This window comes from Myodes glareolus, chromosome 1 (genome assembly GCF_982192425.1).
Source record: "Myodes glareolus chromosome 1, mMyoGla1.1, whole genome shotgun sequence".
In the NCBI taxonomy this organism is placed as follows: Eukaryota; Metazoa; Chordata; class Mammalia; order Rodentia; family Cricetidae; genus Myodes; species Myodes glareolus.
In genome coordinates, this window is record NC_142026.1 from 128244644 (window position 1) to 128261093 (window position 16450).

Here is a 16450-nt window from a genome sequence, read left to right on the forward strand (position 1 = left end):
GGAGGCAGAGACAAAGAGATCTCTGTGAACTTGAGGCCAGTGTGTTCTACAAAGTGAGCTCCAGGACAGCTAGGGATAAACAGAGAAACCCTATCTCAAAAAAGAAGGGGGGGGGAGACTTTCCCCATGCTTGCCCTGAACTTGAACTTGTTCTATAGCCCAGACTAATCTCTAGGTAGAACCACCGTTCTTGGCTCAATTGCCTGGGGATGTGGCTCAGTTGGAGTGTTTATCTAGCGCTCACAAAACCCTGGGTTCTACCCCAGAACCACACTAAACTGGGATGTGGTGGCACCTGCCTGTGAAGAAGCGCTCAGGAGATAATGAAAGGTCATCCACAGCCACATTAGCCCCATTCAAGGCCAACTTAGGGTGCATGAGATCTTGTCTCTAAAAATGGAAAGAAAAGAAAAAAAGGAGAAGGAATCCTTGCCCAAATGAGGTGTCATAACGGCGAATCAATCCCACACCAGTTATGTTTTAAGGGGTTATTTATTTTGGGGGGTAAAACTTACATACACCATAAACCGTCAGGAAGGGAGCCTAGTCGCTGGAACAGGAGCCGGGAGCAGGAGCTGGGACCAAGCGCCAGAACCAAGAGGCCCGAGCCAACCAAGAGGCCCGAGCCGAGCTCTGTGGCTCTTTTTAAAAGAGAAATATACCACGCCCCAGTGGGCTGGTATTTCAGTGGCTATTGGCTGATTGAGCGGAAGGCCCTCCCACAGCACCGTGGGCTCGTGCTTCAGCGACTATTGGCTGAAGCAGCGGAAGATACTCCCGCAGCAGTGGGAGAGAAGTTACCTTGTCACCATCCCTGTGGTTGTTAGACCAAAAGTCAGATTTGGGACCAAGAAGCCTTAGTGGAGGACATCTGTGAGGGTGGACGTCAGGTCTCTGCCCTCTGTAGCCTCTTCTGGGGAGTTTTCTCCATAAAAGAAGGCCTGAATGTCTGCCTCCCTCTAGCTGCCCTCCCAGTCAGTTCCAGTATGCTCACCTCCCTTCCACAGGCAGCCCTGTTTGCAGGCATCCGACATGTCTTTCCTTTCATCTGTCCTAATGTCTCCAGAGAAGGACTTAGGGTTATTTCCAGCAGGAATATGCTTCATGGAAGCCTGCCAAAGCTAGCTAGATTTCATTATTACTTGCTAGTTCTCATTTCTAAGTTGCTTTCTCAATCTCTTTAAGACAGGAGGGTAAAGTCAGGCATGGTGCTGCATGCTGGGATACCAGAGGCACTTGGGCGCTAAAAGTGGGAACAACGGTTCAAGGTCCCCTTCAGCTATACATTGAGTTCAAGGCTAACCTGGGATGCATAAGACCTTATTCTAAAAAAAAAAAAAATTAAAAAAAAAAAAGCTGGACAGTGGTAGTGCACACCTTTAAACCCCAGCACTTGGAGGGCAGACCCAGGCAAAAATCATTGAGTTCAAGGCTACTCAAACCTGGTCTACAAAGTGAGTTTCCGAACAGCCAGGACTATTATACACAGAAACCTTGTCTCAAAAAACAAACAAGAAAAAGGACTGGAGAGACAGTTCAGTTGATAAACATGCTTGTGGACTTCAGTGAAGCCTCCGGAAGCTACATTTAAAAAGTCAGATCTGATATGGAGCATGCTCATAACCTCAGTGCTGAGGAGGTTCAAGTTCCCGGGACTTGCTGGGCAGCCAGTCTAGTCTACAGGGTTTGTTCTAGGCCAGGCAGACACCCTGCCGTTTTAACTTTTCAAAAAATGTATTTTTATTGCTTCGTGTGTATGGGTGTTTTGCCTGCGTGCATGTCTGTGTACAATGTAGGCGCTGGGATCCAAACCCACGACCTCCACGGGTGCAGCTACTGCTCTTAAGTGCTGAGCCATCTTCCAGCCCCAAATATGGCAAATTTAAAAAGATAACTGTCATTGTTACTACATTCATTTTGTGTGATTGTCATTACAGTGGGTATGTGCATGCGCGTGTGTTGTGCGCATGCCGCACTGTTCATGTGGTGATCTGAGGGCAATGTCCCTGGTTGTTTCTCTCCTGTGTTTCTCTCCACAGGCATCTAACTAAAGCCATCAAGCCTGGCAGTGAGTGCCTTCACCTCTGAGCCATCTAGCCAAACCCTTAAAAGTGATTTTTCAGAATCCCTGACAGCATGTGTCTGGCCCTAAATTCAATTCTCAGCATAACAAATACAAAGAAACAAAAACACCCAGAAACTCAGTCAAGAGTCTCCAGGCCTGGAGAAGGCCTTCACGAGGCCCTTACCACGATGACATGCTAATCTCAGACTTCTAGACTTGGTTAATAGTTAAGAAATGGGCGCTGCTTGTCTAGGATCTGTGTGCCGGGTTTATGGTACTTTGTATCATTGCCCAAGACGGCTAAGAGACTCAGCAAATGAATTTGTTTTCATCACAATTGTCAAATCTCCACTCCATGTTTCCCTCGCCAAGTTAATTTCCGCTCCGTGTGTTCAGACACATTGGGATTCCATCATGGTCAGCATGATGGATGTGTTGCTGTCCAACCTGCCGCCATCCAGACCTAAGCCCTAACGTGGTTCCTGGAGATTTCAGCCTCCTGAAGCTCACGGAAAAGAATCTCTACCACACGTTTCCATTCAGTAAGCTGTCTGCTAGAAATCTAGGCAACTCACTTGGGGGGAGTTCATTCCCGACTCGTGTTAGTCACTGCCCTATTGCTGTGAAGAGACACTATGACCAAGGCACTCTTATAAGGGAAGGCATTTAACTGGGGACTTGCTTGCGGTGTCAGAGGGTCTTTCCATTATCCTCCTGGTAGGACCATGGAGGGAGTGTGTGGCAGCTTAGAGTTAGGTCCTGATACGAAGGCAGAGAGAGGGAATACTGGACCAGGTGTTTTCTTTTGAAACTTTCAAAGCTACCCCTAGTGATACAGTTCCTCCAACCTTCAACACACTTCCTCCATATCTCCTAATCCTTCTCAAATAGTGCCACTCCCTGGAGACCAAGCATATATATTATATATAATACGCATATGTGTATATACATGTATGTACACACACATATATGTGTATATATGTACACACACACACACACACACACACACACACATATATATATATATATATATATATATAAAACCTTTTTCCTTTGTACTTTCCAATGTAGGTACTAGAAGGTTTGAGGCTGCCATTGTTGTTGAGGTAGGATACTGCTATAATGGAGAATCAGGAAGTGTTATGTATACAATTGTCGTTATTTCTTCTCAGTCTGTAGTTTCAGAGTACACCTTTTTTTTCAACTCCTTTGGATTAGGACTTAAGGAAAAATGGGGAGCTGCTCAGTGAGTGAGGTGCTGGCTATGTATATAAGCATGAGGACCAGAGCTTGAATCCCCAGCACCCTCATAAAAGCAGGGTGCTATGGCTCATGTCTAATCCCAGCACTAGGAGAGCAGAGATGGACGGATCCTGGGATTTTGCTAGCCAGACAGTCTAGCTGAAATGATACATGTCACACCTACATTTGGGACTTATCACATATACCATTTACTCTATGCTTTTGCTCTGAATAAATAGGTGTGGGTTTGGTTTACTTACACCCTTAATCCCAGCATCCAGGAGGCAGGGACAGGTGAATTTCTGTGAGTTCCAGATGTGGGAGTTGGCAACCAAACTCGGGTCCTCCGTTGGAGCAGCATCACTCTTAACTGCTGGTCCATCTTTCCAGCCCTCCTTCAAATTGAGTTTTTAATGCTTATTTTCCCCCATGCTTTCTAAGCAATTTAAATTTCATGCTCTCCAGATTATTTATTTGGATTTTTCAAATTTAGATAACCATATCTATGTTAACGTGTCCAGTGCCTCTGGACCGTAAAATTCAATTAGCTAGTGCCGTTGCTGCATAGGCAGAGACCTGAATGCACAGAGCCCTGTTGAACCAGCTATCCTGTTGCTAAATTGTCAGTGTCCTTAGAGATATTCAGTATAACCTTTATTAGCCTTTAATCCCAGCATTCGAGAGACGGAGATAGGCAGATCCCCGAGTCTGAAGCCAGCCTAGTCTATAGAGTGAGTTCCAGTACATCCAGGGCTACACAGAGAAGTCAATCTATATAGTGTATCCTTTGGGGCTGCGGATTCCATACCTAATCAGTCAACCATGGAATCAACTAGCCTCAGATCAAACAATCTGCATGCTTCGGCATGTACATGCTAGTGTGCTCTCTGAACATGCGCAGATGTTTTTTTCCTGCTACTATCGCCAAGCAAGACAGTATGATCTCTGTTACCCAGGCTTTGCATTTTGTTAGGTGTTATGAGTAATCTAGAAGTGGTTTAAAGTTTGCTGTTGAGATCCAGGCATGGGGACACACATCTGAAATCCCAGCCCTGGGAAAGCCAAGGCAGGAAGTGGCAATTTGAGGCTAACCTGGGCTATCTACACAGTAAGATCCTGCCTCAAAACGAAACAAACAGAAATGAACAAAAAGCCGGGTACAAGTAGTGAATGCTTTTGTCCTCTAGCACTTGGGAGGCAGAGATAGGAAGATCGGTAGAGAAGGAATTCAAGGCTAGCCTGGGCAACAGAAGTCATTATCTCAGAACAGACAAGCAAGATACTCTCCCTTTCCCCAAAAAGGACAAGTCAGTCTGTACCTGCAGTTGGAGTAGACCCTTGTGGTATGCAGTGTCCTGTGCAATCTTCCAGACATCCGTGCATGCAATGAGGCCAAATAGGTGAAGTCACCAGACAATAGTCCTATGCCCCAAAGGATCTTGAGAACCTTTCTCTGCTCGCAAACATCAGTCTAGGGGAGGGTGTACCCTGGACAACAAAGTCCATGACTGATGCTGACAGGGGCTGCTTGCCTCCCGAACAAGGCTTCTTATCAAGACATAAGTGTATGGGAAGCTTTCTCCATTTCCAATTGTAAGTCCCCCCCCCACCAGTGTGGTTTTCTTTAGTTGTGTCTTATGTCTGTGTCATTTCCCCCCCATGCAACAAAGTTTACATAAGTTTTATTATCTTAACTTTTTGCGTGTGAAGGTGGTTTGGGGTTGAGATATGGTCTTGCTAGGTAGTTTTTGATATGTATGCTAAGCTAGTTTTTGATATGTAGCCTAGGTTGGCCTCAAAGGTGGCAGTTCTCCTGCCTCAACTTTCTAGATCCTGGGATTATAGGTGTAAGCTACCAGTTCTGACTACCTTAACCACTTTTTAAATTTTTATTATATGCGCATGATTGGTTGGCCTGCACATATATCTGCACTGTTTTGTGTGTCCCTGGTATCTTCAGAAGCGAGGAGAGGACATCAGGTCCTTTGGAACTGGAGTTCCAGATAGGCATGAGCTGCCTTGTGGGGTCTGAGAATTGAACCTGGGTCCTCTGCAAGAGCAGCCAGGGTTCTTCAGCTCTGAGCCAGTCCTCCAGCCCCCACCTACTTCATTCATTTTAATCACTGCTATTTCCTTAGGGAGATGTATTAAACTTGTTTACTCTGTGTCAGTGGATGGACGCTAAAGCTGCTGTCACTTTGTTCCCGATGTCACCATGAACTGGCATGTCTGGCTTTTCCTGTGGGTGTGTGTTCTCATTTCTCTTGGGTGTATACCTGTTGCTGGGTCATCTGGCAACTGTTAGACTTTGGGGAAGTCCCACACATTTTCCAAATCAGCCTTGCTGTTTTCCTTGCTGCTGGCAGCAGTTTTTCATTCCCTGTTATTGCTGTCATTTGGTTATTAGCATCCTGGTGGGTGTGAAGTGGATTTAATTTACATATTTCTAGTGGATAATGTTGACTATCTTTTCATGAGTCCGCTAATATTTCTCTCAGATTTTTCTTTATTTTTTTAATTGAAAAAAACCTTTTCCCTTGATTTTTTTTCTTTACTTTTATTTCATGTGTATGAGTTTGCCTTAGTGTATGTTTGTGCAAGCCAAGCAATGGTGGTGTATGTCTTTAATCCCAACTCTCGGGAGGCAGAGGCAGAAAGATCTCTGTGAGTCTGAGGTCTACAGAGTGAGTTCCAGGACAGCTGAGCCTACACAGAGAATGACTGTGGCAAGGGGGCGGGGAGAAAAGAAAAGAAATGTGTATCTCTCTCTCTCTCTCTCTGACAGGGTTTCTCTGTGCAGCCTTGGCTGTCCTGGAACTCACTCTGTAGACCTGGTTGGCCTTGAACTCACAGAAATCCACCTGCCTCTGCCTCCCAAGGACTGGGATTAAAAGCATGAGCCACTACCGCCTAGTTACAAAGTTCTTAAAATTTTAGAAATCCTTCCTGGTGTTATTTTTTGCCAGCATCTCTAGCTCTCCCTTTCTGTCCTGGGCCTCTGCACATGAGCTGTTAGGAACAGTAGCTATATACGGAACACCATGAGTCCCTAAGAGTCACACTCTCCAGGCATTGCACCATACTCTTGCCCCTCTGTGCCCCATCTTTTCCTAGGCCAGTTCAATGTTACCCCCCAGGGTAAGCTAAATTATCTTTTCCTGAGTTTAGCTGCCACTCACAACTGAAATTCCTGAGGCTCAAGACAGCATCTGATTGGCTCCCAGTGGGTTTCACTCCACAGAAATGGAGCAAGAACTTGGCAAATATTTGTTGGTGGAGTCGTGCAGATTTAAGAAAACAGCCCCCCACCCGCCACACACACACCTATCATTCACCAAATGACGAGCCTATATTATCCTATTCTTTTTTCTTATGGTGATACTGGATTTAAACTTCTTATTTCAACATGAGCGAAATGGAAGAGACAGCAAAGGAAAGTCGCTTGCTTTTACGGTGACCTCCTGCCTGAGCTTCCTTTCTGCATTTCTCCTGACTGACGGCCCTTATTTATAAGGTCAGACCCAGAGGGCTTGTTGAGCAGCCCTGCCACCCCACTCTGGCCTTCACTGCTCAGGGCGGTATCCCAGAGGGTGGGGCTAGGAGAGCCAACTCCTGAGTACACCGTCCATTGCTCTGCCTTCTGGCGTTAGCTGCCTCTCTAAGAATTTCATTTTAGACGTGTAGGTATTGTCTCCTGTGTCATGAGCAAAGAGTATACATTCGCTTTGGTTTTTTGTTTCGTTTGTTTTTTTAAAGCTTCATTTGTGTTTGAATTTTCTACCTAGGGAATTTCCCCCTTAGCTATTGCAGTAGCATTAGAATCTGGAGTCAAAAGGGAAAGTGTTAGTGATACGATTGTTTCAGCAGGTGAATCCACGGAAGAGCTGGAGAGCCTGAGCTGAGAAGCGAGTCAATATCCCCTCAGGCCCCGCGAGGGGGGGGGGGGCTTCGGGACTCCTGGGACACTCTGGGGCTTCTGCCTCTAGGGGCTTCTTATCCCTCTTCACACACAGTTGGGATAGTTGTGTGTGGTGGGTGGTGACTGAGCTGCCGGGAACTCCCCCTGTTTGAAATGCAGAGAAAGGGCAAAGGTCTGTTCCCGGGTCAAGATAAGGCCTTGCTCACCTAGACTCACAGCCAGATTAGGTGCTGTCTGGGAAGCTGTCGGAAATTGCCTAGCGGGAACTGGCCTTTTCTTCTCTTTCTAAGCCTGAACATGGTGCGTCGCGCCCTCTGGTGGCAAGAAGGAGTGGCCATATGCCATGTGCGACAGCTGGGCTGGGCTTCAACCTATCTTTGATTTTTCTTTAGCACCCCCCTCTCCCGTGTCCCTTGTCTTTGCCCACTCTTTTTTTTCCACACTGATACCCACGCTCCAGGCCCCTAAACAGTAATGAGTAAGGCCTTCAGGTCTGAAGAGCAATAACAAAACCTTTCATTTCGGGGTGTGGAGAGGCTGTTTGTTTGCTCAGACGAACAAGGCATGCACGCTGTGATAAAATAGGAAAAAGGAGAAAAGAAAAGAAATCTCCGGGTGTCTAATGGACCTCTCCAAGAAGAAGACCCAGCTCATTTATTACTTGTGTCTTTGTGGAGAAACAATCTCATGACTAACAGAAAAGGAAATACCGAGCTGCCTGAATTTTTAATACGGCTTCTGTTTTATTTGCTATAGGCTTGTACGTTAGAGACAGAATGTTGGTGTAGTTTGAGCCTTATCTTTAGCTCATTTCTACCCTGTAAAAGGGAAAGACCTAAGCCTCAGACATTTCTGCTTTTGAAAAAGTTGTCTTGAGTGAATTTTGAAGAGTTGCTTTGTAACTCCCTTCGCGAAAAGCCTGGGGAACAGGACTGCAGAGAAGCTGCGGATCTTCACACCGGCCGGTGTGTAGGAAACAGATGGCAGCATATAAAATACCATAGGCTTTGAAAGGGGAATGCCGTTTAGCACCGCATCCGCCTTTAAACCAGCTGAAGGACACAGAACACGGCGTTAAAAATCAGAGAATTTAATATCTGTGCAGTTATCGCCTTTACATAATTTTAGAAGTTTTGAGATGCAGGAGTCGGTGCCAGGAATGAAGTCACCGCTTGGATCAAATACTGGTTCTTGGGGTCTCGTTCACCCCAGAGACTTCAGAAAGGTCCCCGGGCTGGTCGCTGTGGACAACTCACAGAGACAAGCGGGGTAAAATGGGGCACGTGACTTCCCTGGGTCGTGCGGCCAAGTCAGGGCAGAGGTGTGGGCGGGAGGGTTTGTGGGCGGGGCCTTGCCTGGGCGGGGCCTGGGGCGAGGGCGGGGTCCTCCTATAATTAGCGGAGAAGCGGCTTCAGTGCTCATTGCTGCACCTCCGGGGCGCGAGAGGCTCCCTGACGCTCTGAGGGTGGTTGGGACTTCGTTCCTTCTGATCACATCGACGCCTTACTGGGTTAGCAAGGAGGAGACGGAGGTTTCTGCCAGCTGCCGCAGGAGGGCAAAGATTGTTGTTAAATATGCTGGGGACCATTACCATCACAGGTAAGACTTGGTTCTCCCTCGGTGGCGGGAAAGTACTTTTTCCTCCTGCAGATGGGACTCTCAGAGGAGAGTCCCAAGTGGTGAACAGTGGCTGGAACTTTTTTGGCTCTCAACTTCTCGCTCTGCACTTTCCTCAGGAGAGCATTCCATAGTCCCGCAGGTATCAATGGACCCACACTTTATTTTTATTTAAACCAAAATCTTCCTGGAAGCGCTAATGGAAAGATGCATTTAGTTAGGGGCCATATCCTTTCTTTACCCTTGGGGAAGTGGGAGGGGGCTGTCGAGGAGCCAAGGCAGCCAGCTGAGTTGAAAACGTGTCACATTGGCTGCCGATAACCTGTTCTAGTTAGTCTCATTTTTTTTAAAAGTTCCTGTGTCTGAGAAATTGCAAGTCTTAGGGACTTTCTGGTGCATACTAATAAGAACGTTGGGGTGAAGTCGTGTATCAGACTGTTTTAGTTTAGTTCTGGCTTAAGTGTTTGGCATTAGTAAAACCATAGTTCCTAAACCTATAGCAAGAAACACCGTTAAGATGATAGTAAGAAATAGTCATAAAGAAATGAAGTTTATTTTTTCCTGTGCTTGCTTTCTAGGAATCTAGTTGTACGGGTCCTGATGGAATGCCTTCTCGTAGAGAGAGTGGGCTGCCTACACCAGGCTTTCAGAATGCGTCTTAGGCAGTTGTGCTGTGGATGGGCTTCTTAGGGGATTGTGTGTTTATGTTTTCGTTCCCTTTCGCCCCCTCAGAAATTAAACTCCACTTGCTAGCTTCCATTTCTAAAAACAGCGCTGATTCAAACATTTTGAGATGGACACTGCCAAATCTGTTGTCTTAAAGTGGAGCATAAACTTTCTGCGGCCTCAGTGTTTTCTCCGTGTAACTGCTCCCCCCCCAAAACTGTGTCTCCCTGTGGAATTGTAGATGAATTCGAAAGTCTAGCAAAGCTAAAAATACCGCTCACTTCCTATAGTTTAGCTTGTTTATGCTGAGGGCTCCTTCACAGTCTGTCTGTCCCCTCTCTCGCTTGTCTTTCTACCACTGGCCAGTGTGGAAATTTGTGAAACCTAGGAATTAATAGATCCACCAAACTTTGACGTGTAAATGTCTGTGTCAGTCTGTGTGTGGATATGTGGGTGCAGGTGCCCGCCCTCTGAGGCCAGAGATATTGGGTCCCCTAAAGCCTGCAGTTACAGGCGCTTTTTTTAGTTGCCTGGCTTTGGTGCTAGGGTCTGAATTTCTGGCCTCCTCAAGAACTGTGCACTCTTTTAACTGCTGAGCCCTCTCTCCAGCCCCCAAGTCATTAGTTCTTACACGGATCAAACAGTGTTTAGAAGGGGGCCTGTAGGATCTTACTTTCTTCTAGTATTTCTCAGTATAAGGTGTTGCTTTTGTGCATTCAGTATTTTATTAGTTTGTCACATGCTCAGTTTCTTGGGCAGGAGGGGGTTCAGTGGGTTGATAGACTAGTGGGGTGATTAGATTAGGAGGACTGTCCAATTTTTAAGGTACTGTCAAATGGTTGGATCTATGGCTTTCTAGAATATACTTCACAGTGTGTATAAGGACAATGTTGCATTGTTGTGCTTTTTGCTACTAATCAGAAACTGCACAAGAGGCTGGGCATGGTGGTGCATACATACATACATTTGGGTCCCAGAACTCTGGGGGAAGAGGCAAGCTGAGTTCTGTGGGTACAGGACCAGTCTGGTCTACCCTAGAGAGTTCCAGGAAAGCTGGTATAACACTGGAAGACCCAGTCTAAAGGGAGAAATAATGAGAGAAAGAGATCACAAATCTTTAATGGCAAGGGGTTGGAGATATAGCTCGATTGGTAAAATGCTTGATGGCATGCCTGAAACTCTGGGTTTGATCCCAAGCCCTGCAGAAGCTCGGCATGGTATCACAGTTCTGCAGTCCTACCACTGGGAAGGTAGAGACAGGATGAGGATCAGGAGTTCAAACCCAGGCTGGGAGGCCTTATTTGGGTGGGGAGAACAACAGAAAGGTTAAGAGCAAGGAGGCATCTTCAAAGGAAATCTCAGTGGCTGTGTGGCTGTTTTTCTGGGCGGTAACTGATTAAGGAAGATGTGTTTTCAGTAGTCTTTAGTCATCAGAATCTTGAAAAGCAGCCAAGGAAGGCTTGGAGCTCCTTGTTTAAATAAGAAGGAAGAGAGCATTCTGTAGCATTCGAGGAGCCCGGAACTTAAGTTTATGGGTGCGTGTAGGAACTAAGAAACATCTTTTCACCTCTGAAAGTAGGAGAAATTTTAGAGACCTGTTTATGGCCTCTCTTCCAGCTCACACAGACACCCGCGGTGTAGACAGTACAACCTGAATGAGATCTGATGGATCACTCACAGTACAGCGCCATTATTCTCGACTCCCATTAGTATTAACCGAGCATAGACACTAGGAAATGATTGTGATAGGGTGGGGAAAGGTCCCCTAATGCTCACAGTGGTTGCATAGCCGCCCACATTGCCGGAAGAGGCTGGATCCAGTTAGAGGTGGTTGGAAACCATCACGTGATTGCTGGGAATTGAACTCAGGACCTATGGAAGAGCAGCCAGTTCTCTGGAGGAGTAGCCATTGCTCATAACGGTCAGTTCATCTCTCCAGCCCCCTCATTTTTTTTTTTAAGACAGGGTCTCACCTAGGCTAAGATGGCGTCAAAGTCTCTGTGTAACCAAGGGTCACCTTACAGCCTTACCTTCCTGGTGCTTCTGTGTCACTTCCCAGTGCTGGACTTACAGGTCAGGGTTGCCACACCTACTCTGTGCAGTGCTGGGATTGGCGATCAGGGCTCCATGCATGCTAGGCAAGGGCACTCTGCCGCGCCCGTGCTAGCCCAGGACTTTTTAATTTTTTACTTTGCATCTTATTTATTACGTGTGTGTGCGTGCATGCATGCATCCTTGTACTGCTGTGTGTTGTAGGAAGACAATTTCCTTGTCAAATTTCTGTTTCTTCTGTTGATTTCCCAGGATACAGCAACTCGGGTCGTTTGGCAAGTTCCTTTGCCTGCTAAGCCATCCAAAAGAAAAAAAAAGTCCCCTTTAAAGTAAAGGTTTTTGTATATCCCTGGCTGGCCTGGAACTTGGTATGTAAAATCAGGTAAGCTGACCTTAAACTCACAGAGATCTCCTGGTGCTGGGATTAAAGAATGTGCTACTACACCAGGCCAGAGCTTCTTTTTGAATTAAGAGAAAGTATTTTTCCACGTTGGAGAGAGATGGCTCAGCTCTTAAAGGACCTGCGATCTGACCCAGTGCCCTTCCCAGGTGACTCACAGCTGCCTTTAACCTCGGCTGCAGGGATCCGACATTTTTTTTGATCTCTGTGAGCACCTGCACTCTTGCACGCCCACAAACTAACATCCTCATTTGTACATAATTAACAATAAATAAGTCCCTTTTTAAAAGCATCTTTCCTGTTTTCCTTAATTCACACATTTTTAGAATAGCTGATAATATTCCTCCTTGTTAAATTGAGCAAAAGCATTATTCTTTTTAATCTCCAAAGTAAACTGGGGAATCCAGGTGTAGTGGGTGGGTCACTCCTGTAATCTAGCAGTGGGATCCCCTCTGGTTCAAGGCTAGCCTGGGCTACAAAATGAGGCCTGTCTTTTTTTTTTTCTTTTTTTTTTAATTGGGTAGGATCCAGAGATTTATTTTTTTTAATTAAAAAAATTAAAGCAGAGAAGCATTCATGCATTTTGTAGACAGTTTATAGTGCACTTATGCAAATCATTGCGGGGGCCGGGGCGACACGCTGCACATAGCTGGTACAGCATGTTGGCCCTAATCTGTGGTAGGGACAGAACAGTAGTCCAAAGAGTTCAAAGAGTTGTATTCTTGGTGCTTTATGGGTTCCATTGTTTATTTCTAACAATTGCCCTGAAAACCCTGATTCCTGAGCTTTCTCTTCTCCTAAAAGGAAGTTTCTCATCCTGACCTCCTAAAGGATCACTTAGCAGCCGCTATCTAAGGGCCTGCCCTTGCACCTTTGGTGGCCTAAGGCCGCAGGGTAATGATGTCACCTGGATGACCCAGTACTCGGTTTTGCATCTCTGAGTTAATCCCAGTTAAACAGGTTCTTCTGGCTGGAGGTTCCATAGCTGATGAGCTTTGGAACGGGCTGAGTTGAGCTGGGCATGTTTTGATAGAAGGGGTGGGTTCAGAATGCGGAGAATTCCTGGAAACATTCCAGGAGATGGGGGGGGGGGGTTAAACCGTTCCAGATGTCACCCAGAGTAAGCTGTGCTTGGGGACAGAGAGCGCTGGTTATTCTAAACCTGAAAATTGAATGTTGTAGTTTTTGCGGTGTTGCACCGCTGTGGGTTTTTTTTCCCCCTTTTTAGTTGTTTTAAAAATTGGTGTTGCCAAGATTGAACAGCTACATTAAGATAAAAGTATTAACATTTTGTGAGGTACAGGAGGTTGCTTTTTTTTTTTTTTAAGTTGTTGTGTTTGTGAAATACTTCCATTTCAGTCTCCTGAGCGCGGCCATCTCCTGGTATCTGTGGGGAACTGGTTCCAAGATCTCCATACAAAACGTGTCCATTAGAAAAGAATTTGTTTTTATTCTAACAGCCTCTGCCACCGCAGTTTAAACACCCCCGGAGTACTTATGCCACCTAATATACTGTAAATAGTTAGACTGTAACACTGTCACTCAGGAGCGGTGAGGAGGAAAAGAGGCTGGTACAAGCTCAGTTCAGATGGAGTCGTGTCCGTGTCCCCCCTCCCCCGCCGCAGAGGACTTTTTTGCTCTCGGTCTGGTTGACTATCCATGCATCCTATATTCACGGTGCACAATGAATGGGCTCAGAGGCAATTGCAGGTAGCATCAATTCCGTTAACATGTCCATTAGTGAGTGTGATGTTGTTTGCGCTATTGGGAGACGCAGAAGGCCTGTGGTCCCCATAGCTTGTGAGATGGTGTGGCGGGTGCCCATCTGGACCCGTGGAGGGATTATGGTCCTAGTCCCCGGCCTTTGCAGTGTCAGTGGCACGGGAGAAGGTGGGTTGCTAGCTGGGACGGTATGGAGATGCCTGTTGCTATTAACTGGGCTTATGTAGTGAACACCCTCATTTGGATCCTGGTGAAACTATGCTGTCATTCCCAGCAGAGCCCCAGGATGGATGAGCATCATTTGGGCCCCTGAGCACTTAAGGTGCGAAAAGCCTTTGTTTTCACTGCGGCAGGATGGCTGAGAGCTGTACTAAGTAGGGAGAGTCCGCCTCATCCACAACTGCTTGAATTGATGCAGGGACTTTTAGGGGGGGCAAGAAAATGTACCTCCAAGTCACTGTTGCTTTCAGTACTTGGTCTTTTAGCTTTTTCTCTTCCTGTCTGGTTGGACAACTCTAAAGCAAATAATTCTGCAGGAGCTGTGGTGTCATTCAGTGTGTGTGTGTGTGTGTGTGTGTGTGTGTGTGTGTGTGTGTGTGTGCGCACACACGCGTTTGCAAGACAGAGACAAACAGAGAGAGACAGGGAGACAGGATCTCACTATGTAGCTTTGGCTGACCTGGAACTTCCTATGTAGACCAGGCTGACCTTCTCAGAGATCCATCTCCCTCTGCCTCCAGAATGCTGCAATTAAAGGCGTGTGACACCATACCTGTCTCGCTTCATTACATTTACAGTTTTCTATCTGCCATCTTCTCCTTTCCCTCCCTTTAGAGCAGTGGTTCTCAACCTTCCTAATGCTGCGACCCCTCAATATAATTCTTCATGTTGGGGACTGAAGAGATGGCTCAGAGGTTAAGAGCACTGGTTGCTCTTCCAGAGGTCCTGAGTTCAATTCCCAGCAACCGCATGGTGACTCCCAGCCATTTATAATGAGATCTGGTGCCCTCTTCTGGTGTGCAGGCATACATGCAAGTAGAATGCTATATACACAATAAATAAATAAATAAATCTAAACACAGAAGAAAAAGAAAATTACTTTAAAAAATTCTTCATGTTGTGGTGATCACCAACCATAAAATTATTTCGTTGTTGCTTCATAGCTGTCATTTTGCTGCTGTTATGAATCACAAGGTAAATGTCTGCTATGAAGGATATCAGATATGTGGCTTCTGAAGCGGTCATGACCCACAGGCTGAGAACTGCTGCTTGCTGGTCTAGGTCTTTTCTCTGGCACCCCCATATCTTTCGGCTTTTCTTTTTCGTTCTTTTTATTTTGAATTTATTAAAGCATTTAGCAGCTTCTCAAGCTGGACCTGGTGGTACATAACCTGTAATCACTGCACTTGAGGCGGGGTGGAGGCAGGCGATTGCAGTTCAAGGCTAGCCTCAGCTACTTAAGGAATTGGGCGTGTGAGACCCTGCCGAAAACAAGTCTCTGTTTGCTTACTAAGTATTATTTGTGAATATACCCTGTCAGAGTTCTGGCAGACCACAGGTAGAGGGGAAGGATGTCTGCTCTAAGGATCTCTACTTCCAGCCAGGACTGGGGAAGTAATGGGTAATTTGAATGTTCCAAGTACTGGTGGACCAGTGAAAGCTAAAACAGTAAAGAATTGTGTGTAAAGGATGGGAGAAAAACATAGATGAACATGAGGCTCCACCAGGCTCCTGTGAGTCCAAATGGGGTAAGGGACCTACAGTTTTTACATGATAGAAAGGGTAAGAGAATCAACTTGAAACGCGCGCTTTGCTTTACACCCCGGAGAGGTTTGTATTGAAAGTTAAGGGTTTCCTCTTCTTTCTCTTCCTCCTTCTTCCTTTTCCTTCTTCCTTCTTCCCTCATCCTTAAAGGCCCCAAGCAGAATTTGCAATTTTTCTGAGTTTGAAAGTGCATGCGGACTACCTGTTGAGTTGAGCTCTGGATGTCTTGCACCTTCTAGGCCAACAGCAGCTGGCTGGACAACACTGCCCTCTTCTGTTCAAACTCTATCAGGAGTCAGTCATATTGCCTGTGAGCTCTGCATTCTGACCACAAAAGAGAGGACCGACAAACTACCTGAGGAGGGACAAAAAAATGAGTCATTAAGCCACAGTTTGGCAGATCATCAAACAACTTATTTAAAAAAAAAAAAAACCTAAATAGTGATCATCTCTTCACATTGTCTTTATAGGAATCCTTTTTTCTATAGATTGCCCATCAGTGATTACCTATCTTTAGACTTTTGGAATTCACAAAAGTCAGCTAAGAACTTGGATATGGTCGTACACATCTCTAATTCCAGCATGTAGGAAATGCAGGCAGGAGTATTACAAGTTCAAGGCCAGCTTCAGGTATATAGCTAGTTCATATCCACCTCGGGATATACGAGGCCCTGTCAAAGAGAAACAAACAAAACCCACAAAGCAATAAGCACATTTGTTTGGGAAAAGGAAACACTTTTAAAGCCATCTGAGTTTTTAAGGATCATAACCCAGCCAGCTTACTAATTACTAGTAATAGTGTTTCAGTCAAAATGTAAAATGCCAATCTGAGGGCTGGGCATCTGGCTCACTGGAGAAGTACCTGGGCAGGGGGATGGGGTGACTGTGTCCAATATAATACTCTGACCTTTAGGGGAAGGGAATGCTGTATTTTTCATCTTAGCCATCTGCAATCCCAGCACTCAGGCATTAGACTCTTAGAATTCAAGGGTAGCTATATGTG

At 45.9% G+C, this 16450-nt stretch overlaps 1 protein-coding gene across 3 annotated transcripts in view; it reads left to right on the forward strand.

Annotated features, from left to right (window-relative positions):
• Akap12 (A-kinase anchoring protein 12) overlaps positions 1 to 16450 on the forward strand; it is an 84887-nt gene that overhangs the window by 53218 nt on the left and 15219 nt on the right. The window contains exons 1-2 of one of the 3 annotated variants that reach the window (XM_087911977.1): positions 8666 to 8825; positions 11814 to 11943. The exons of 1 other annotated variant lie outside the window; for it this stretch is intronic. Coding sequence is in view for 1 of the 2 variants with exons in the window: in XM_048419767.3 (XP_048275724.3) it covers positions 8801 to 8825 (25 nt within the window). In the remaining variant the exon portion in view is untranslated. Of the gene's footprint in view, positions 1 to 8638; positions 8826 to 11813; positions 11944 to 16450 lie in introns of those variants that run through there. One more of the 3 variants, XM_048419767.3, reaches the window with a different exon arrangement.